General features: G+C 40.9%; 3 protein-coding genes and 3 non-coding genes across 6 annotated transcripts; all 6 read left to right on the top strand.

The window, feature by feature from the left end:
• The first annotated feature begins 115 nt into the window (after positions 1–115).
• Positions 116–4,331, top strand: rpl7 (ribosomal protein L7). Its single transcript, XM_003443469.4, has 7 exons — positions 116–251; positions 761–860; positions 957–1,123; positions 1,530–1,667; positions 3,093–3,202; positions 3,754–3,969; positions 4,283–4,331. The coding sequence occupies exons 1-6, from the start codon at positions 238–240 to the stop codon at positions 3,960–3,962; spliced, it is 738 nt and encodes a 245-aa protein (XP_003443517.1). The 5' UTR covers positions 116–237; the 3' UTR covers positions 3,963–3,969; positions 4,283–4,331.
• On the top strand, positions 1,761–1,852 carry LOC112847968 (small nucleolar SNORD12/SNORD106). The gene has a single exon (XR_003221805.1). It is a non-coding gene; the product is annotated as a small nucleolar SNORD12/SNORD106 (small nucleolar RNA).
• On the top strand, positions 3,295–3,387 carry LOC112847964 (small nucleolar SNORD12/SNORD106). Its single transcript, XR_003221801.1, has one exon. It is a non-coding gene; the product is annotated as a small nucleolar SNORD12/SNORD106 (small nucleolar RNA).
• On the top strand, positions 4,015–4,107 carry LOC112847969 (small nucleolar SNORD12/SNORD106). Its single transcript, XR_003221806.1, has one exon. It is a non-coding gene; the product is annotated as a small nucleolar SNORD12/SNORD106 (small nucleolar RNA).
• A 521-nt stretch (positions 4,332–4,852) lies between the features above and the next one.
• On the top strand, positions 4,853–9,985 carry lg9h8orf89 (linkage group 9 C8orf89 homolog). Its single transcript, XM_005471795.3, has 7 exons — positions 4,853–5,227; positions 5,310–5,355; positions 7,771–7,865; positions 8,145–8,283; positions 8,715–8,822; positions 8,918–8,973; positions 9,287–9,985. The coding sequence occupies exons 1-7, from the start codon at positions 5,029–5,031 to the stop codon at positions 9,424–9,426; spliced, it is 783 nt and encodes a 260-aa protein (XP_005471852.1). The 5' UTR covers positions 4,853–5,028; the 3' UTR covers positions 9,427–9,985.
• A 6,265-nt stretch (positions 9,986–16,250) lies between these two features.
• sbspon (somatomedin B and thrombospondin type 1 domain containing) lies at positions 16,251–21,661 on the top strand. The gene is made up of 5 exons (XM_005471796.4): positions 16,251–17,192; positions 18,136–18,330; positions 18,463–18,541; positions 19,136–19,312; positions 21,206–21,661. Exons 1-5 carry the CDS (start codon positions 16,967–16,969, stop codon positions 21,321–21,323), a joined length of 795 nt encoding a protein of 264 aa, XP_005471853.1. The 5' UTR covers positions 16,251–16,966; the 3' UTR covers positions 21,324–21,661.
• The last annotated feature ends 78 nt before the right edge of the window (positions 21,662–21,739 follow it).

Genomic DNA, 21,739 nt, shown 5'->3' with positions numbered 1-21,739 from the left:
TGTTATTACAATAATATTCCTTGCGGTAGCCATAGAAAATAGTTGTTGATATATTAACCGATAAATTTAAGGGAGCATTTAACCAAGAGAATTATTTCAGTGGGTTTTGCGTAACTTTAGTTTTGAATACATCGCTAGAATTTATCCATCAGGCAGTCGGAAGGACGCTCCGCAGAGGTCCTAACGCTTTTAACCCGCACATGCGCAAATGAAAAAGTCTCTTTCTCGGTGATCGCAATGGCGGACGCAGAGTGAGTGTTTCCCTCTGTGTTAAAATCTAATCACATCCAGCATTAAACTAGCATCTGGTGTTAATTTTACAACGCGAATAAGCTATTTAGTTAATGTACGATAGAATAATAGCAGTATTGTTACAGATGGTGATTATTACTGTTGTTAGGGTTACTTTATAATAACTGAGTCCATATAGCTGAGTTCAACATGGCTGTCTCTTTAGCATCTGTGGATTTTACAAGTGTCCAGTTCTTATGGTTAAAAAAATAGTACTAAAATAATAGTCAGCTATTTCAGCAACCTTTGAGTTCATGCTGCTGTAAAACCTCTCTAGTCTTGAAAGCTATTGTATGAAGTAGTATTTACCTGTGTGGAAGCCGGCAAGTGACAGACTGGCAAGCTAGCAGCCCCCATGATTCAGTCATCGCTCGTTTCAGTTGAGCGATGTACATGTGTTCAGGTATCTTGTCCACCATCTCGCTTCGAATTTTTTCCTTACAGCATCTTTTTGTTAACGTTTAAACAGAAAAAAGGTTCCGGCGGTCCCTGAGAGCCTTTTGAAAAGGCGAAAGGCCTACGCGGCCATGAAGGCCATGCGTGTCAAGAAGCTGCTGGCTGAGAAAAAGGTAAAGTGAAGCTTTGTGCAGACAGTATTCCCGTATGGATGGAGATGTCGGATAGTGTTTTGAACTGCTTCAACGTGTTTTCCCTTTTGCATTCAGGTCCGCAAGGTGACCAGGAAACTGATCTACAAGAGGGCTGAGAAGTACCACAAGGAGTACAGGCAGATGTACAGGCGTGAGATACGAATGGGCCGTATGGCTCGCAAAGTGGGAAACTTCTATGTGCCAGCTGAGCCCAAACTGGCCTTTGTCATCAGGATCAGAGGGTGAGTGATGCGCACTGCTTGGGATTCCTCTGTGTCTGGCTTAAAAGAACTGCACAATCAGTTGCAAGGTGTTGTGCAGGCAGTGCCACATGAGAGGATGTCCAACTGCTGAGCCTCATACATTACTACTTTGTGTTTAGCTGCTCAGTTGCTTGTTAATTCAGTTGCTATTGAGAAGTCATTTTTATTGAATGACTAAGCCAGTCTGTGTGGATAAATACAGTTGAGTGGTTAATGATGCATGCTCTTTCCCCGACTTATCGACTCTGCTGATACACATTTGTAATAAAAAGCCAATAATGTTCTGAAACCACTCTAAGTAGCTTAATTAGGAAGTTGTACCTTGATGGTAAGTCCAAACAGTAATCACAATGGTTGGTTGTTGTTTGTTTGTTTTTTTCTTCAGCATCAACGGCGTGAGCCCCAAGGTCCGCAAAGTTCTGCAGCTGCTCCGTCTGCGCCAGATCTTCAACGGTGTCTTTGTCAAGCTGAACAAGGCATCAATCAACATGCTCAGAATTGCAGAGCCTTACATCGCTTGGGGGTAAGGACTGTGTCACTCTGAAACCTGCTGTTCAGAAATAAGAAGCGATGGTCAGGGGGTATTGGCACGTCTCTAAATAGGTGATACACTTGGAATGTGGTTAATGATGCTGAACTTTTTTCCCCATCATATCGACCATGGTGATTACTGACTGAAACTAAGCCAGTTTTGTCTGAAACCACATTCCATAGTGGTACGTGCCAGTGTGTTGACAAATGTGAGTGTGTTGGCTTCATACTGTAATAATGCAGCCAGAAACTTTTGTAACCTGGCATTTACTACAGTGGTCATTCACTGACACTTGAAATCAACACATTAAAGTACTGTTAAACAGTTTATATAAAAATAAGCCAGTGTCAAACTAAACGCAGTAAATGCTTGGCTATATTTCACAAAGCTTTAATGTCTTGATGTTAAAGACCCAATGGAAATGTTTTGTGCTCTGTGTGTTTGACATTACTGTGTGGTGCTGTAATGGAAGAATTTACCTGATCTTCACTACAACAGCCCTGTGGAAGTGTGGTTGTAACTTGGCACAGGAGTGAAGTGTAGGTTAGACTTGTAGTGTTTGCTTTTTGGTCACCTTAAGACTTCCATTTTTGATATTTATGTAGTTGGTTAGGGTTACTTCCTATCCGGTCATTTATGTCAGTCTTGTTTGGATGTGTCTAAGTGACACTTTTGATGCAGATAACTTGATCTGTATTGGTAGATGCAATATTGTTCCCAATGTTGTACTAGGTTACTAATATTTCTTTATACTATGACGGAGTCAAGAAACACCATCATCTGCCACTGTGTAATGCCTTTGTATTTAACTGTAGACTTAAGATTTTTTGCATGTTGTTGACTGTATTAACTTGGCACATCTGCATTTGGGAGGTATTGTGCAGATTTAATATTTAAAACTAAACTTTTTCCTTCATAAGATCTTAGCAAAGCAGGATTGTTTATAACACAGAACAACCCTATAGATGCATTACACATGTCCTGAAAGAAGCATCAAAGCTGCAGAAATTTGAATTGCTACCATTCAATCATACCAATTAGATTAAAACAGGATCCTCAGATTGGTCAGTTGAGTCTTGAGCCTAAATTTGAACTGTCAGGTTTAGTATCCAGGCAATCTGTAGCATTAATCCAATGAGTTTGACTAAATCTTGGGGAGAATTGCCATTCAGATTGTAGATCATGCTTCTTCCCCAAAACAATGATGTATATAATCTTTTTTGCTAATGAAAGTGCCAGGTTTGGAGAGATGAAATCTGAGCTCTTAATGTTTTGGGGTTCATAATTTAATATTTTGTAAATGCCTCTTAAATTAAACTTTTCTAATCCTATTTCTTTATAAATTAACACACGTAAATATCATTGATTTGTGCTCCTTTCATAAGCTGTGACCTTTGCTTTTTTTTCCCCCCCTAGATACCCCAACCTGAAGTCTGTGCGCGAGCTCGTCTACAAACGTGGCTTCGGCAAGATCAGGAAACAGCGCATTGCCCTCACAGACAATGCTTTGGTGGAGAAGTCCCTCGGTATGGAAACGTTACAGTGCTGTTGAAAATGAACTGGGGGGTAAAAAAAGAACAAGTTTGTAGTATACCTTTTAGGTAAATGGTTGGCAGTTGATGTGGTTAATGATGTACACTTTTTTCCCCGTCTTATCGACTTTGGTGAAAAAAAGGTTGAAAACTTTGCCAGTTAAGTCTGAAGCCACATGCCAACCTAACATGACTTTACCAAAGAGAGATTTTTAGTTGATAATTCTTGGCTTGTACTGTATTTGTTGGTCAGACGTTTTGGAACATGAAATGGAAAGATGAGGCTTGCTTATCAAGCTCGAAGAGTTTTACTTTGTGCCTGAAAAGATTGAAAACATCAGCGCTTCAAATGGCAGCAAGCACATCTGGAAATGAGTCTTGTTGTCTAAATTAAAAGAAGAAAAGCCAGAGTTGCTCCAAGCAGTTTCATTCTTGGATTACCTCTATTGGTTTAATCAGCCCTTCGCTTTTAAAATTTTGAAATGAAACGCTTAAATGCTAAAGCTGGCACGCAGTTGAATTTATTAAATGCTTTTCATCTGTAGGCAAATATGGCATCATCTGTGTTGAGGACCTCATCCATGAGATTTACACAGTTGGAAAGAACTTCAAGCCCGCCAACAACTTCCTGTGGCCCTTCAAGCTGTCGTCCCCACGCGGCGGCATGAACAAGAAGACCACACACTTCGTGGAGGGAGGAGATGCCGGCAACAGGGAGGATCAGATCAACAGACTGATCAGGAGGATGAACTAAAGTCGTGGTGAGTTTCAGTGATATTTTGCAGGTTTTGAAAGTAGACTGATTTGATGTGGTTAATGATGCATATTCTTTTTTCCCCATCTTATCGACTATGGTGAAAACCACTTGTTAATAAGCCAACATTGTCTGAAACCACATCTTTAGTCATTGAGCTTTAAATCACCTACTGGGAGATCTTTCTCTTTGAAAATCCATTTAAAGCAAAACATGGATACATGTTGAATGCTATGCTATCCATTTTTATTAAAGATGCTTTGCTGAGACTTTATATAACATCAGAATTCTTACCTCATTGTCTTCTTTTCTTCCCACAGGTTTTCAAAAGGACTCAAAATGTACAATAAAAATTTGGAGGAAAAAAAACTTCCTGGTCCTGTCATTAATGTGTAAATGTGTCATGAATCACGCAGGTTGTTTGGTATTTACGTGTGGGTGTGGTTGTGTACATTACTACTTAATGTATTAGTAGAGTCTATTTTTTTTGACACCCAGGGAGATAACTACATAAATTGGTTAGTTCTGAAGGACACAATTTTCACAAGTTAAGTGTAACTAAAAAGTACATGTGAAGGCAATTTACTGCATTGATCAAATAATTGTGGGCTAGCTGTAGCCTGTATGGATAAAGGCTGAATAATTTATTTTTTTTTAACCCATTAGAGCCCAGACCTATTTTTATTGTCAGGAAAACTTTGGGAGAGTCAAAGTTGCAACTTTAACAGGAACATTCCTCAATGTGTAAAGAGGCGGTGACACACGTGTGACCCTGGGTTCTTATGGGTTAATTTGGTATTATAGGACAGTATTTGGGTACATTTTTATTACCTAACCTGGTTAGGAAACACAGAAAGCTAAATATAAAAAAAAACCGATGCAGGCGAATTTTGAAGCCTGTTTCCATGGTGACGTGATGACTCGCTAGCGTTGTACCAGAGTGAGCTGCAGCGTAGCACTGCCGCTCAGGGATAACCGGTTTTAACCCATGTTCCGTTAGCTGTGTCGTAGCTGTGCATAGCACTAAGGTAATGTCTGAAGTAGATGTTCGTGCGGCTGCTCCATCATGATAACTTGCCAGTTAGACCCGTCGATAATCACCGTAAAGGGGCTAATATCCCGGGAAAGCTCGAACTGCGGGCGGCGCGGCCCTGATGCGGTTGGATATCCGACATACAGGAACTTGAGGATGGGAGCAGGTGGAGGGCAAGCGGCTTTAAGGCAAAGTCAACCAAGGAAATTTCCTGTTATACAACCTTTGAGCAGTGAGTAAGCGTGCTCCATAAATGTGCCAGATTCATTCAAACAGCTATCTTAACGGTCCGTAAAATGCTGCCTGTGTTGTAGAGTCCAGGGACGGGAAACCTCAGCTGACTGGCTTCATAATTGGAGGGTAAGCTATGTGAATATTTTGGAAGCTATAAAAATACTACGCCACAGATATAATAAAAGAGATGTTCTCACAGTGTTTCACACTCGTTGTTTTTAACCACTATGCTAGTACAGACTGAAAGAGAGTGGGTAGCATTACTGTTTCTGTGCCAGGCTTATATGGAAGACCCGAACTACTGTAATCCAACGTAATTAACACGCTAGATTAATGTCTGCCTGTTTTTATTTCCACACACTGTTCCGCTCCTGTGTTTCTTTTTTACGCTTTTTTACCCATTATGCAAATAAGGGAGGCTGGCACCTACTTATTGGCTACTCCACATCTCACAGCTTGATCAAAAATACATAAAAATACATAAAGATACGATTGCAAACATAAAATAAGACAAATTAATACGGAAGTTCCGTAAAAACAAATGTAAACAATTGGATGGGGATGCAAATAAGTACAAAGGAAAACGAATACACCAGAAGTAAACCATTAATGGATATTATTATTGTTATTATTATTAGATATTATTTATAGATAACCATAAATAATTCCTTCCTGGGTTCCATATCCAGCCCACAACATGAACCATTTATTTCCTTTATAGAGCCCTGTTTTAGGGTGAGTATGAATATATTAAGGTATTTTACATGATAAAAGATCCAAGAATTATACATATACGGACTGGTGCTTATATAACTGAACACTCTTTGACTCAAGCCTCATTACATAATCACACTCACATTCATACAAGCACTGAGGACCTTGTCTAACATTCACACACAGTCACCCTGATGGATGCATTGGGGGTAACTCGGAGTCCAGTATTTTTCCCTAAGGGTAAGGATCCTTGCAGGACTTGCAGACTGGAAGAGCAGAGAAGTGAACCACTGACCTTCTGATTGGTAGATGACCCACTCCCTGAGACAAGGTCGCCCTGAATATAATGCTCAATAACGCCAAGAAAATGTCATATTTTTAAATGAAAAGCCATACTTTTTTGCATACTGAATAGGAAATACTGTCAAGACATTGCAAAATAATGATTTGCTAATGAAACTTTATTGTAAAAGAATTGCCCATGTGCAGAAATCACAGAGCTGCAGATTTCAGCTGTCAGTTTTTTAATGTGGAAACTTTTCACCCTGTGCTTCCTGAATTGCTTACTGTAAGCCGGACTGGTTTGATCTGTATTTCATATGTAGCATATGGCCAGAGTGTTCCTACATCATCTCACCAGGACTGAGATGCAGTGACTGTGCCGGCTACTCTATTAAACACAGAATACCAGCTGGCTGCTTCCTCTCTAGATAGTTCCCTGCAGTGAAACTGTGCTTTGGTTCATTGTACTGCTGAAAAATGAAATTAGCTCTTATTAAGTTGTGTCCAAAGCATATGGCATTACGCATATGCAAAATGTAGTAATAGCATTTTGCACGTCCTTGTTCAAGATCCCTTTTGTTTTGTAGAAATCTTCTACTGGACCTGCTTGAAGGGCAGTGTATGGACTCCTCCAGTATATCTTCATTTCTACTACATTTACAAATGTTCTAACTTTCAAGTCTAAATACCTTGATCTGCCCACAGTACATTTTCCAGTCCTCCCTTTGTCCAATGTGCTCTTTCCCCCTTTCTAATCTGTTTATTTTATTGGCTAGTCTCAGATTTAGCCTTTTCTTTGCACTTCTGCCCAGAAGACCAGATTCACGAGTCACCTCTTGACCATTATCCAGTTCAGGACCCATGAGGCATCCCTGCTTCTCACGCTAGGGACTCATAAACTGGCCTATTTTCTTAGTCATTTGAAGGGGTCTCTCACATATTTTTATTGAGGTTGGTGTTAGCTGATGCTGTTGAGCGAGTTAGTGGTATGAGAGTACCACAAACTGTTGTATGAAATATTGTTTTGTTTGACAATTTTCCATATGGGAAATCACAAAAATACTGTGACAAGTTTCAGAGGGAAGCTTGTTTTTTAAAATTCATATTGAGACTACAGTTGAACCCACAAAGCAGACCCTCAGCTTTAGCACAGTGCTAACATAATTATTGAAAAAGGGGGTTTTCTAATCACCATTCAGCATTTTAACATGATAAAACCATTAGGGAACACAGCATGCCACTCGACAGTGGAAGTAATGGTTGCTGAAGGTGGGGCTCCGCTACGCCTACGCTGACTTTCCATTACAAATCAGTAATGGAAAATTATCAGTGAATCGTAAGTAATTCATGATGATCTGATTAATCATAAAGATTGTTACCGAAACCATCTTTATTTGATTTAATGTAAAAATAAAAAAGTATTTCTTTATAAAACTTTGACATTTGTTAGTGCCATGACATGTTTTTGTTTTTTTCTAGGTGGTATTCAACTATATAAAATATAGAATCCATGTGTGCTGATATATTTTTCTCCAATTTTTCTAGGACGCCTACTTTAACCAAAGATGACAAGCTGGAATTGCAAAACACCGACCCAGAGAGGGATCTCAGCGGGAGGCGCTTTCTGTTAGACAGAAAATGTAAGAACTGCAGAACAGGAGACAGCCTTATGTTAATAAAGCTGAGAGGAAACTAAGGAGTTTCTTCTTACTTCCCCACTCAAAATGGGCTGAATTTAAATTTGTGGCATGGGGTTTGTGTTAACTGACTGCCAGCAGGTGGAGCTGTTGCCTTACATAGTTTCTATAGGTCCCTTTCCATTGACTCCAAAGTGGGACATTAGATACTTGCAGGAAACTTATAGATATAACCTGACAGTGGAATTAATGCAGAGCAATTTTCATATTCCCTTTTTTAAGGTGTGATGTTAGAGAGGACCAAAACTGTGATTCCTCCACTGCCAAGAGACTACCATGTGCACAGACCTGGTAACCTCCCATCCTTCAGCCTCTCCAAGGAGCTTTCCCACACCCACACAGGGCGACCCTTCACCCTGGGGTAACCTTTGGATTAACATCTTTTGGGCAGCTTATTGTAGCTGGAATTTCTTTTAAAAAGCATATTTCATGAGACAGCTGCACAGATATTAGTTTTTACACCGAGTCACAGTCTCATGCAGGGTATGACAGATAACGTGAAGAAAGAGAAACAGCAGCCAGATAAAAGTATTGTTTTGACACGCGTGCATTATCTGTCAGAAAAAAAGAAAAGCTCGAGCAGATTGCTTTTAATGTTTAATTTTCTGGCAGTTCAAAGGCGATTATAGCTAGAACTGAAAATCATTACGCTGCACAAAAAATATTATCTCAATAACAAATTATTCTCAGTCTTCTATTTATGGGAAAAGTGGGGTTTGATGGACTGAAGCTTTGTAAAATGTCAGCTCTGCGTTTCATCTACTCCTTAATGTTTTTACTTACGTCTTCCAGGTACCCTGAAAGCTATAAACTGAACACAAATCCAGCCGTCCTCATTCCCTCCGCTTTAGTCCTCAGTGGCAGAAACACCTTTTCGGTTGAGAACTGCAAGCTCGGCAGGTATTTTGGCTTTTTAAACAAAATGTGACCAAGCCAGTGTTGTTTTCAGTTATTTTTCAATGCAGCCAGCTCTGTTGTCCTTGTGTCGTCTGTAGGCCCAAGGTGAAATATCCATCCTCCAACGTAATGACTGTTAAAGACAATCAGAAAAGTGAGTTCATTTCATGCTTTGACTTCATTCTCAGCCTTAACACATCAGGTCCACATGTACTGCCTTTACAGCACACTTAGTTTTGAAGTGAAAAAACAACCAAAAAGCATTTTTCCTTTTAGTTCAGTCCAGTTACACCAAAAATACCAGGTTAGTTTTTTGTGTTTTTATGTAACATGTGGCATATTATTCAAGAGTTTATCTCTAATTAAGATTATTATTACTTAATGACAGGGAAATATGTGCAGGATATTTAGAGATTAAATATGCCCTGTGCTTCTCTCCATCTCTTTCCATTTCTCTCCCCACACAGGCCAGTCCTATCCGGACCCAATGGTCGGAGCCTCTCGCTCTTTCATCCACAGGATATCTGAGCTGTCCTCTCTGGAGGGCGAGACGGTGAGGCAGGAAAAGCTCAAGAAAATGAGAAAACCTCGAAAGCCTCCATCCTGACAATCACCTCCTTCCCAGTCACACTGGTCGAGGTTAAAAACATTCGAGTCTGTGCCAACGACGGAACAGAATAAACCACTTAGGGCGCCGTGTTCATTTCAGTGGCTCGTTCTGACTGCTTGTTTGTCCTCGGTGATATTAGTTTGCTGCTTGGTATGGCTGGTGGTTACATTCTGGGATTCATGATTACATGTAGTAGGGACTTGCTGCAACAATAAATGCCGGTGATGAATATTAAGTAAACATTTTCCAGTCTGACGCACAGCTGTCAGTAGTTTTCCACCCAGCACCTGCATGCAGGATATTTAATTTAGCTTTCTAATGGCTCTTGTGTAATACAGCCATATTTCTTTCTGTATCATCTGTATCATATTTCATACGGTGTCCAGCTTTGGCCTCATCGTTACCACAGTGTTTCAGACATACAGCATATCTAAGCTTTGTTAAGTAAGTGAAATATTGACATATATAGTAAATAGTTTAGCAAAGCCATTATTGTGCCTTGTTAACTGTCTTCCTGAAATTAAATAAATTTATTTTTGTTATTTTGAGGACCTTCCTTCATGTGTATAGCTTTTTTTTTCACCACACAGGTTAATATGTGGACCGTCACACCACTTTTTGGCGCATACACTACATATAGACCACTACAATTAGCAAAGTATGCATTCCATATTTACGAAACAGACACAAAACTGTGCCCCCAGATCCGAGAATGTGGTGCTGTCCCACACAACAGTGTTTTGCTGCTGAATACTCTTGTTCATTGTATTTGACAGCAGCCATGCAACGGTCTTTTTGTGTAGAGAGAAATTGGGACGTGTGTGGAAATATGAGTCTTTTTGAATAGATATAATAAGAACTGGTCCCAATGCTATTTTCTACAGCCATCTATACTGGAGATTTGTGCAGTATTTTGCTACATATTTGAACCATTAATTCATTACTTGAACTATTTATAAGTTTTGGCCCTTTGGTGGAAGTAAAGGTTGTGAAAATATCACATCTGACGTCATTTTAAAGTTTCTTTACAACCCTTTAAAATTTAATCTGATTAAATTTACTTGGCTCTGTGTGTAAATAAAGACAGAACAAGAAAAGAAAGAATTAATGGCTGAAATTGTTTTTCCACTAATCGCTGATGTGTGTTATCACGCCGCTACAGCTCTCCTCCGCGTCACCCTGTGCCAATCAGAAAGACGCAGGGGAAACAGCTGAGATGAAGTTCTGTCACTGAGATCATTTAGTGCTGAAAGTGACAGATGAAGGCTTCTACGTAGTCTGATATACATTTAAGTGAGAGTTTTTGTTTCACTGTTATTGTTTTTTTTCTCATTTTGGCATTTCTGCTGGATTAAACAAAGCAGCGAGGGAGAGGAGAAGAAGCCATCATCAAGGATATCAGTCAGTATGCGCGCTCTGAAACTCAACTGTCAACTGTGTTTAATTTCAGGGAGTGTGTGCCTAAGCTCCCTATTAAATAGCACTGAGATGTTGTCAAACGTCAGGCTCTGTTTGCGTCCCTCCCTCCGCCGGGATTGTGAGGTGTGCATTTCAGGGGCACACAGTGACCTAGAAACACAGAGCCATCCACTTATTCATACCAAGTGAAGGGGGCGCATGAATGCCCAAATGGAGGCCGGGGCTCCCTCTTCTTGCAGGGTTTTTAGCGTCCCTTTCAAGTGTAGTGAAACAAAATGACCTGGAACAAACAGTCAACAATGAGGTCTTTAATAGGAGCTGTTCTGGGGCCTGCCCACAAGTGGTTTATCGTTTCACTGTAGTTCCACAGAAACCTTGAACAAACGAGACGGTGCTGAATCAAAAGTTCAACTGTCACTTAAGTCAAGGATCCGATAATGACGAAAATGCCAATTCATTTTATCACACAAAAGGCATGAAAACGTCAGATACATGTTTTATGAAAAAAAGCCAGTTACTGTTTCACCTGACTTGACATTGTGCCAGTTGACTCTATCAGCAGGGCTCGGAGAATGTAGCCTGTGTGCCAACACCTCAGATCAAAAATCTCCCAAATATGCTGTGCTGCTATATAAATTTTGATGAGACAAAGTTTCCTCGAAACAGTTCAGGAGACTCAGATGTAAGTTTTTATTATTATTCACTGTGGCTGACTTGATAACACATGTTCTTGCTGATCATTTTATCATCCCACTTCTGGTGCTGTCCTTAAACTATGTGCATTTTTATACTAGAGAAAAAATTGTGTTCATTCCTTTTATTCATTCAGATGTGGTGCATTTTTACTTTTTGCTTACAACTCAGCCTTTTGACCTTCACGATGCTGCAGTCACGGCTCGGTATAACATAGACAGATGCCAGAAAAAGACTTCGAGGCCACCGAGATAGACAGGCACCAAAGATAGGCTCCGAGGCCACTCTTCATGCTGAACAGCAGAGTCCTTTAGTTTGAGTAATTTAGGACTTTTCTGACAGAGAGGAAGAAACCTTGTGCTAACATCGCTATTAGGTATGAGATGAAAAGAGCCAGCTCGAGTCTGTGGACAAGCACAGTGCTTTTCTATATTGAAAGTGTTGATCATATGCAGTTTACTGTGCACAACAAGTATCACTTTGTTTGTATACTCTGGACCCCATGTGTCTGGATTAGCATAAAAAAGGAAACATGTCTGGTAGTCTGTAGTTTGTCAGTGGTCTAAAAATTATGTCTAAGGATCCTAAAAGACAGTTACACAGTGATAAAAAAGAGGTCAAATCTTTTTTTGTCTTTTTCAGAGCATCGTATAAAAAAACAACAACAATAACAAACTGGAGTAATTTTATCTTTTCAAAATGTTTGCACACAGGTTGTTACAGCTGCCAGGTCAGGTGACATTTGTTTATTTTCATGTCATCAATCTATCCTACTAGAGTGATCTGTTATTCACAGGCATCAGTGAAATTTGACATGTTTGGTAACGATATATATATTTACACACTTTGCCCTTGACAGAGAAACACACGCATGCATGCGCACTAGCCCGAGGCCCTAACCTCTCCACTGCTGTGCGACATTTAACGATGTGATTTATGAAATCTACCCTGATAGCTCCACCCTGCCACCTTGCCATTACCATTACTCGAAGCGTCATCTCTCTCAGGGGCAGGGCTCGGTTTCACTCCCCACCCACACATCTTGACTCGTCTGCCCGCTGCTACTAATGTCCGCATTGATTTACATACATATGGATCCATATGCCAGGTGAGGTGACTCATGAGGGGACAATTATCAGTGACGATGTCAGGATCAGGCAGGGGAAAAACTTTCATCAATATCACATTCTCTGATGTCATTACACTGGCAGCTCTCCAAGGCCAGCCAGCTTGTAGAGCCATTGCTAGAGTGTCATCAGTCCTGTCCGGGGCCTACCGCTGGATCCGTAAACTATCCAGCAGTAATGACCTGTAATGAATGGAGAATCATTAGAAGGATGTACAAAACGTCTTGCCATAATAGACGCTGTTGTAAGTGCGACATGAAGAGCAAGGCTCCTGGGTGTTTGCACTGTGCCCTTTTAAAAACTTTTAAAAGTGTGATTTGGTGACTCGGCCTAAGTCAAACACCAAACTTCTCAACTCATTAAATAATAACTCAAGCCACTGTGTGGCACAGATGCATACATAATCCACAAGAAATAGGATAAAATGCCCGTGCATGGATGAACTCAAGTTACAATGAAGGAAACTACTGAAACTCAGTTACATAAGAACAGATAATAAGAACAGACGGTGCAAAACACTCCCGCACTTGGAAAACCACCCAAATGTACAAATGTAGACGTGAAAGAATGTGCTATAAATTGAGAAGATAATAGACAAAGGCTTCCATTCATGTGGGAGGAACTGACTGTACTCATCAGGAAGAAAGAAACTCGAACTAATTACTTCGACCAGCTCTAATCAAATATTCTCTAAGAACAAACATTTGGGGTTTTTTTCGCTTTGATGTTACTTTTTTTGTTTTTTTCTATAGAGAGGCTTAAAAATACAGTTTCTGTGCAACACAGAGAAAGCATTTTCTCAGTCATGGATGACATCATCTTTACGACACATGCCATCGTGTAAAGGTAAATTCTAGTATTTGTCAACCAGAGCTTTTGATGTCAAGAAACTTTTTGAAACTATGGCAACCCAGGTCAAGTCTTCCCTTGAGGAGAGCCAGTTTACATTCCCCATATAGATGAGACGAAGCTAGGGTTGACCCTTCTACCTTCCCACCGCAAGCAGGGGAGGACAGCAGACTTTCATTTATTGCTAAATCGATCCTTCTTTGTATCTCCTTCTATCTCTGCTCTTGCCCCAAACGAAGGGGATGGATGACGCAGCAACTTGCGACACTGTTTGAAGATCATAAATATGCTCAATTACTGTTCCCCGTCTTGAGAAATATTAACCGATGTACACTAAGATGACTGGATGTGTTGCTGTAAGGCTGATTGTTTCCGACAAATGAGCAGTAAGGGCAGGAGGTCCATGGCTGGGAGCCTGTCAGATGGAAAACGCACATGCTTTGATGTGCGCTTCCTTCATGCTGAGGCTGATGCTGCTGAACGTCTTGCATCAGTGGACGGATCAAATCAGCACTATAGTTGGACTTTATGAGAAAGCAAACGGTTAAAAAGTAAGAAACTTCACAGCTGGGATTATTTATTGTGTTTAATATTTGTAGATTTAACTTTAACGTATACTGATTCAGACACTTGCTTCTTAGCGATGCCTCTGCTGATGATTATGGTGGAGATGAAGGCTATTACTGTCGCTTGACCTACCTGCTCCATAGCATGAAGAATAATCAAAGGACCCAGCCAGACCCCCTTGTGAAAGATTATTTTTCAAGACAGCGAAGTATCCAGTTATTACTAATGTCTACTTCTTCAATAGCAGGAGGCGTGAGGAGGCCTCATTTCCTGCTGATGCTCCCTGCAGAGGCCCCATTTGTTGGTCGTAATAATATGGAAGAGGCTGAGCTTCTTCAGCAACAGTAACAGTCGGGCCCCCTGGAGCATATAAGTAAAAAATGGTTTTTGTCTGCCCTCTCCAATTTGTCATCATCAATCAGCAGCAGCATTAGAAATCCTTGCCATATATTGTGTAGCCCTCCATCATGCCATTAAAGAGGGCACGACTGGGCTTGTCCTGCATTATAGAGTTGATTGTCTTTCATTTCACATTGAGGAGTTTCAGTTTTTACTGACGAATTATGAATTGTGCAATATATTCACACTGGTTTGTAAATAGTGCAAACTGGAGCTCCTGTGCAACATACAGCGGTGTGAAAAAGTATTTGTCCTCCTAAACCTAATAACTGTTTGTGCCACCTTTGGCAGCATGAACTGCAATCAAGCGTTTGCGATAACTAGCAGTGAGTCTTCTGCATCACTGTGGAGGAATTTTTGACCCATTTGTCTTTGCAGAATCGTTTTAATTTATCTACATTTGGGGGTTGTTTGAGGTCATACCAAAGCACTTCAATTGGAATTATGTCTGGACTTTGACTAGGCCACTGCAAACCCTCTTTTTGTTTTGTTGGGCCATTCAGAGATGGACTTGCTGGTGTGTTTTGGATCATTGTCCTGCTGCTTAAGTTGAGGGCTCTTGAGCTTTAGGGCATGAACTGATTTCTCCTTCATGATCATCTGGGAAAGAGCAGAATTCATGGTTCCATCTATTATAACAAGTCTTCCAGACTTTGAAAAAGCAGAGCAGCCCGAGACCATCATATATTCTTTTTATAAAATGCTCGAAATGTCTCGTCATACCACAGAATATTTCCTCAGAAGTCTTGGGGATTATCAAGATGGTTTTTGGGAAATGTGAGATGAGTCTTTTTATCCTTTTTGATCAGCCGTGGTTTCCTACTGGGAACTCTCCCATTGAGGACATTTGAATCATGAACTTTGACCTTGACTGAGGCAAGTGAGGCCTGAAGTTCTTTTCGTGTTGTTCTGGGTTCTTTTGGGAGCGCCTGGATGAGTCGTTGATGTGTTTTTGGATTGATTTTGGTAGGCTGGCCACTCCTGTGAAGGTTCACTACTGTTCCACATTTTCTCACTGTGGTTTTCTGGAGCCCCAAATCCTTAGAAAAGTCTTTGTAAATCAAAATATTTGGTTAATGACAATTAATTTATGATTTAGAAGAGGTGCAACTACTTTGTCATACATGCCCAAGTAGGTTTGGATAGGTTGTTTTCCTTATTAATAAATAAAATAATCAGTTAAAAACTGCATTTTGTATTTACTAAGGTTATTTTTTTTACTTATATTATAATTAGCGCGATGATCTGAAACATTTAAGTGTTACAAATATGGAAAAAATAAGAAATCAGGAAGGGGGCAGATCATGTTTTCTTAGCATTGTATTTAAATGCTTTTTCATGTTGTATGCAGTTTATAACAGTATATAACAGTTTATCAGGGATTGGTAAAAGGAACAGTCAGATATTTTGGGAAATATGACTCTGTTTCCTTGATAAGACTGATACCGCTTTCTTGTTTGCCTTCATAATATGACCTACAACCAGTAGATGGTTATCTTAGATAAGCATAAAACTGGAAACAAAGTCAAGAAGGAATTAGCTTCCAGCATTTAGGAATTGAGTAGTGCATTAAAAGTCCTTTGTTTTTGTTTAAAACAAATAGCACACATGTTCAGAATTGCAGGAAACAACTGCACGCATAAAACAATTACCTTATTTATGGCTGAGCTCAGGGGAAGCTGATATGTAGATTTTTTTGACAGCCTCTGACCCAGTGAAGCTAATCTTTAGTCTACATAAACCTCACAAACAAAACAAACACAGAGACAAAATCATACCCGAACGGTTTGGATTTCTGCTGGATTACAGGAACTTAAGGGAAAGAGAAAAAGGGAGAGAGGTGAGAAGCGGACGGTGTAGAACAATTGATTGGAGACCTGCCAAAGTCTCACATTCCTCCCTTTCTTTTGGGACTCGGAAACCTGGGGTGGCAGAAGGTCACAGGTATTCTGAAGAATGAGGGTCAGAAAAAAGGTAAACAAGAATAAGGCAGGTAAGAAAGAGGCAAAAAGGAAAGAACAGAGGCGGGATGGTAAAGCATGCATCACCAGCTCACCCCTCCCTTGTCCTCATCGTCTCCTCCCGAGTGTGATCGACTGGAGGGAGGTGCTCAGCTGGGAACGGGGAGAGAGACACCAGCTTTGAGGAAAGGCAGGCACACACAACACGAAAGCCAGTGCTGGAATTGGGTGTTTTGTACTGTAGGTTGCACTGCAGACGTGTTTCTGGAGGGAAACTGAAAGGCTGGACACAGGAGACGGACACAGGAATTCCAGGTCACAAGGGCTCCTGTGGCAGAGCTCAGTCCTGGCTGGGTTGGGCTGGGCTGGTATTCCAACCTCTCCCTCTCACGGTCATGAGCATGAAAGAAGCAGAACCAGAGCAGGAGTAAACACAGGTAGAGACGTGTGTGAGCACAGCCTGGGGGGAAACCAAGAGGCTGGCATCTTACTTCAGGGGTTGACTTCTGACCTCACTCCATCATGATGGGATTCTCTGTTGAGTTTGCCTGCTGGGTGCTGGTAGCTTTTGCTCTGGGTGAGAACCACCTGGTGAGTGGAGGTTGTTCAGGAAAGTGCTGCAGAGGCAGAGACACCAACTGTTTGACCACTGACTGGAGGATGGACCGTGTGCACGGCACATGCTACTGTGATGAAGGCTGCGTCAGAACTAAAGACTGCTGCTTTGACTACTTCACAGAGTGTCCAGGTGAGTGATGAATGGATGGAACTGTTTGTTTTTTGGTTCGCACCTTAACTTTATGATACCCGACCTCTTGCTATCTTCTGAATCTGTTGTCCAGAAGATAAAACAAGACAAATTATCACCACTATCTGGTCATTAGTGGGCTGCTTATCACACAACATACCTCTAATGAGAGAAGTGGCATGGGTGGATGCGTTCCACATTTTCCCATACATGTCAAATTGTGTGCATTTAACTTCAGTCCTTTCCAGCTCTTCTGTGTCTTTTGTTGTTTTCTTCAGCTTCTAACATGGTGCAAACCTCACATAATCTCTGATTTTGTGTTCCTTGCATGTGTCTCACCTGCCGCATTACAAAAAATGGCAATAATCAGCACACCAAATAACCCCAGCAGCTCTGAGCCTAACCTCATTTCAGTGGGCTGGCCCACATAATGGAATTAGTACAAATATTTTAAGAATGTGGTTCTGTCAATCAGTTGTAGTGATAACAGCTACAGTCAAACAAGCTAGGCACATTTAATATGTGTTATGGGCCAGTAGTGACTAAATGTGAATGTTTAATACATCAAAGTGGAATCATAGAGCAGGCACAAAGAAAAAAAATCACAGGACTCGGTCACTGATTGAGCGGTGCACTTGGCACACTGTCAGAATACTTGTAGCAGAGCAGGAAGCACTAATTCCACAAGTCACAATCGATGCTTCATTAATCCGAAGTTATTTCCTGGATATTGAGTCACATTCCACTCTTCCACTGGAATATTATAATTATTCATCCCTTAAAGAACAATGGTACATCTTACTGTCGATGGGAATTGTAATCCTGGCACAAAAGCTAAGATCTTAGGGAGTCAGTCTTTGGTTTAAATGCAGTTTAATTGTTTGCTGCAACAGAGGATTTCCTCTAATAACGTTTCTCTCTTGATACTGGTGCCAACATCCAGCTCAGGACTGTGTTGTGAGCGACTGGAGCTTTTGGAGCGGCTGTGCCAAACCCTGCCAGCCTTCGGTGCGAATCCGTGTTCGTCACATAGAGCAGCAGCCCCACAACAGTGGCCAGCCCTGCCCCGGCCTTGAGCAACGAGCTGGCTGCAGGGAATACAGAGACCACCAGGGTAGACACTGTGGCTTCAACTCAGGTATGCAACCAGATGAACACTCTCTGGTTTTACAGCATGAGCATTTTTGTGTGTGTGTGTGAAGTTGCATGCATATTTTCTTGCATTTGATCCTGTTTTGTAATTCATAGATGATCTGGTTTCTCTTATCAGGTCCTGCATTCATCACCAGCATGGCGTTTGCCAAGGGAAGGCCCAAGCACGACAGCTACGGAAACCCCCTAAACCCTGGGTAGGTTTCATATCATGGTACTATAAAGCCTGCAGACGCTCTCTGAAACTGCACAGACCTCAAAAATCTTTGAATTCAAGAGTTGAAAAGTTCATGAATGCTTTCAGGGGAAAAACCTCTTTTTTGTGCTTTGTATCACAAATGAATTTGAAAGGAGATAACAGCTCAACGTTTTCCTACCAACGAGCTACCTGTAGGTGTTTGCCCACCTGGCCTTCTGTCTACAGACCATTAAACATAGCGATGCTGAAAGACTGCCGACAATCCTTTGAAATTAAATACTCAAGGCTGTCACATGAAAAGCGCATACACAAAAGGTTGGGATGACAGTAGGTGCGGTATTGCGAGCAGTTCAAAGCATCTATATGCTTAATTATTGTTATTCCTTTCATAAGAGCTGTGGCCCTGCTACTAGGGATAAAGTGGGTTTTTCTTTTTTACTGATCAGTAATTCCCAATATCGCCTAACCATGTGATGATGCCTCGATGTCCCTCTCCTGTGCGTTAAAGGTTTATTTTGTTTGAATTCTATTGTCTCAGTATTCCAGGATTTACTTTGTTCACCTTCATTACTCTAATCCTGTCCCCCTTTAGGTTTTGTGTGGAATTCAAGCTAGAGTCACGGACGCCCCACTGTACTGTGGAGAACCGGCCCCACACACTGTGGATGCGCTACATAACAGAGGGCTTTAACGTGTGTGTGGCATGTGAACCTCCTGCCATGCGAAACAATACCAGCAGCTGCCAGGGAGACGGTCAGGAATCAGACAAGTATGCAGTTATTGGCCATTTTACATGTGTTTTTCCTGCAGTCCAGATATATTTAAACTGTTTGGCTGTTTACCAAAACACATTTAATTTAGAGCTGAATGTGGTCTAAAAGGGCAGACTCTCAGCTTTTATTCTTATTTTTTACAAACTGAAGGAACATTTAGGAATGGTGGTTATTTATTATATAGCCCCCTTTTTCTTTAGGGACCAAAATATCTGACTGAAAAGCTGCTTCATGGACACATGTGGGCTTCTCGGCTTATTTTTTGAGCAATTGTGAAGGTAAAATATCTGGAAAAATTCCAAGTGTAGCATTTGCATTTGAAAACTGAGGGTTTGAACCCACGACTTCCAGATTTCAGTGGGCAAAGATGCTCTAAAGACCGGTGAAACAGATCATCCATAGGCTGTTAAAAACCTGTGACAGAGGTAGAACTTTAGAAGTGGTGAATTTTTAACAGAGAGATAATAACTCAATGGTGTGCTCAGCAAAATAAAAAGGTAAGATTTTCAATCGATAATTAAATAATTGTAGATGATTAGATTATCCTTTCCATGGTAAAGAAACACCCCTCATAACATTTTGATGCATGCTCAATCATCCAGGTAAGTAAATCTCCAAAAGTTGATTCTTGTTCATCTGGACGTAGCGTTTTCAGTGGGAGAAACGTCAGGCCAGGACTCTGCAGTCTATTTACACCTACAGGGCAGTGGACACTCTTCCAAGGATGAGGATGTTCACATCCTGGACAGGGAGGAACGCTGGTTTGAGCGCGGAGCCAAGGAGGCCATTTCCGTGAAAAGGGAAAGACCATCTCTGAATCGAGGAGGGGGCCTAAGGGTACATCTGTCACCATCTTACAATGCTGTGCTTGCAGCCATTCCCCAACTCTCTGTGAATAGTACTCATGGCCATTGATCAGTGGGCCTTGATCAGTGGTTGTTGATCATGAGAATTTGCGTAATTATGATGAAGGAACTGACCTCCCAGCCCATTGTTCCTTCAGTGGGCTGGTTTCAGTCATTACGCAAATGTACTGTTTATAAGATTGGGGAAACCTGCAGTCGGCTGAGACTGAAGAAGTCACTTGGATGAGTGACGAAACGTTTTTCCCACTGAAAAAGCTACATCCAGATGAACAGAATCAACTTTTGGAGACCCCTCATAACACCCAACCAAGTTGTGAACATTGCCCAGGGGCAGAAAAAAACATATTTAAACATCTAACAATACCAGACAAGTTGTGAAACAGCATTTGTTTGGACTAATGAAAGTATAACAAGTACATAAGAACAAGGAAAAGACTAAGAATGTTTCATTATTTGAAGCATACAGCAATACTTGCAAGATGGAAGACAGAATGAGCAGGGAACACAAACCAATCGAGCATGCACTTCGCTTGCTGAAGAGCAAACTAAATTACAAAAAAACCCAAGGTCTACACTAAAGGCCTGGAAAACCATCAGAAAGGAGGAAACTCATTAATGTGTGTGGCTTTCAGTCAGTCTGTCAACCATAACTAACAAAGTCCTAAAAGGTAAACATTTTGGTTATGATTATGCTCACTTACCCAGTTTGAGCCCCTGAAAGGAGCTGGATTAAAGTTGAAAGTCTGCATTGAAATTGCATTGCATTTCAGATCTATTGCACTTCTGTACAGAGCCAAAGTTATGGAAATTGTGTTCCTGTCTACAAAGCCCTAACTGCACGATTTCACATAAAAATCTAAATCAGTTCATAAAACTTAAAACAGCTACAAAATGAGTCCACCTTCTGCTTCAACACTTAATGTGCCCTTGCCTTAAGCTAAGCAGTGTTGAGATCTTGTGAAATGACTATGTGAAACCATGTGCATAAAGTGGTATGAAACCAGTGGTTTAACTGCGTTGCAGAGAGACTGTGCTCCACTGGCAGGCGGTGGGGAACCCGCGGTGCAGCGGGACTTGGAAGAAGATCCAGAAAACTCAGCAGTGCGCCTGTCCTCCACAACACAGTTTTGTCTTCATCTGATCTGGATTTCACGTGAATATCTAAAAACCAATCATCAGTGGGCAGCCAGATGCCTCAACACATCATCCCTCTATCAACACTAAGAGGCCTAATTTTGCAGATATGTCTCTTAATATGGTCCAGATCAGAGTAAAGTATTTTTAAATAACAGATTTTCATACACATTAAAATAGAAAGACACTTGTACAGCATTCCACCTTTTCCTCACACACATTAAGCACACTTCCTTTTACTTTGGTTATAAAACAATGCTATTGTACTCTTTTCCAAATGTCTTGTCTTACACCTTATTTATCTAAAAAAATGTGGCCTTAAATATAAAAAACTAAAAACTTTTACACCGTTTCCTGTGATTGCCCTCTGGTGGTATGACTTGGTGCACACAGCAACAGCAAAGCACATACACTGACATGGTT

Source organism: Oreochromis niloticus, linkage group LG9 (genome assembly GCF_001858045.2).
Source record: "Oreochromis niloticus isolate F11D_XX linkage group LG9, O_niloticus_UMD_NMBU, whole genome shotgun sequence".
NCBI lineage: Eukaryota > Metazoa > Chordata > Actinopteri > Cichliformes > Cichlidae > Oreochromis > Oreochromis niloticus.
This window is presented reverse-complemented; position numbering and strand designations above follow the sequence as displayed.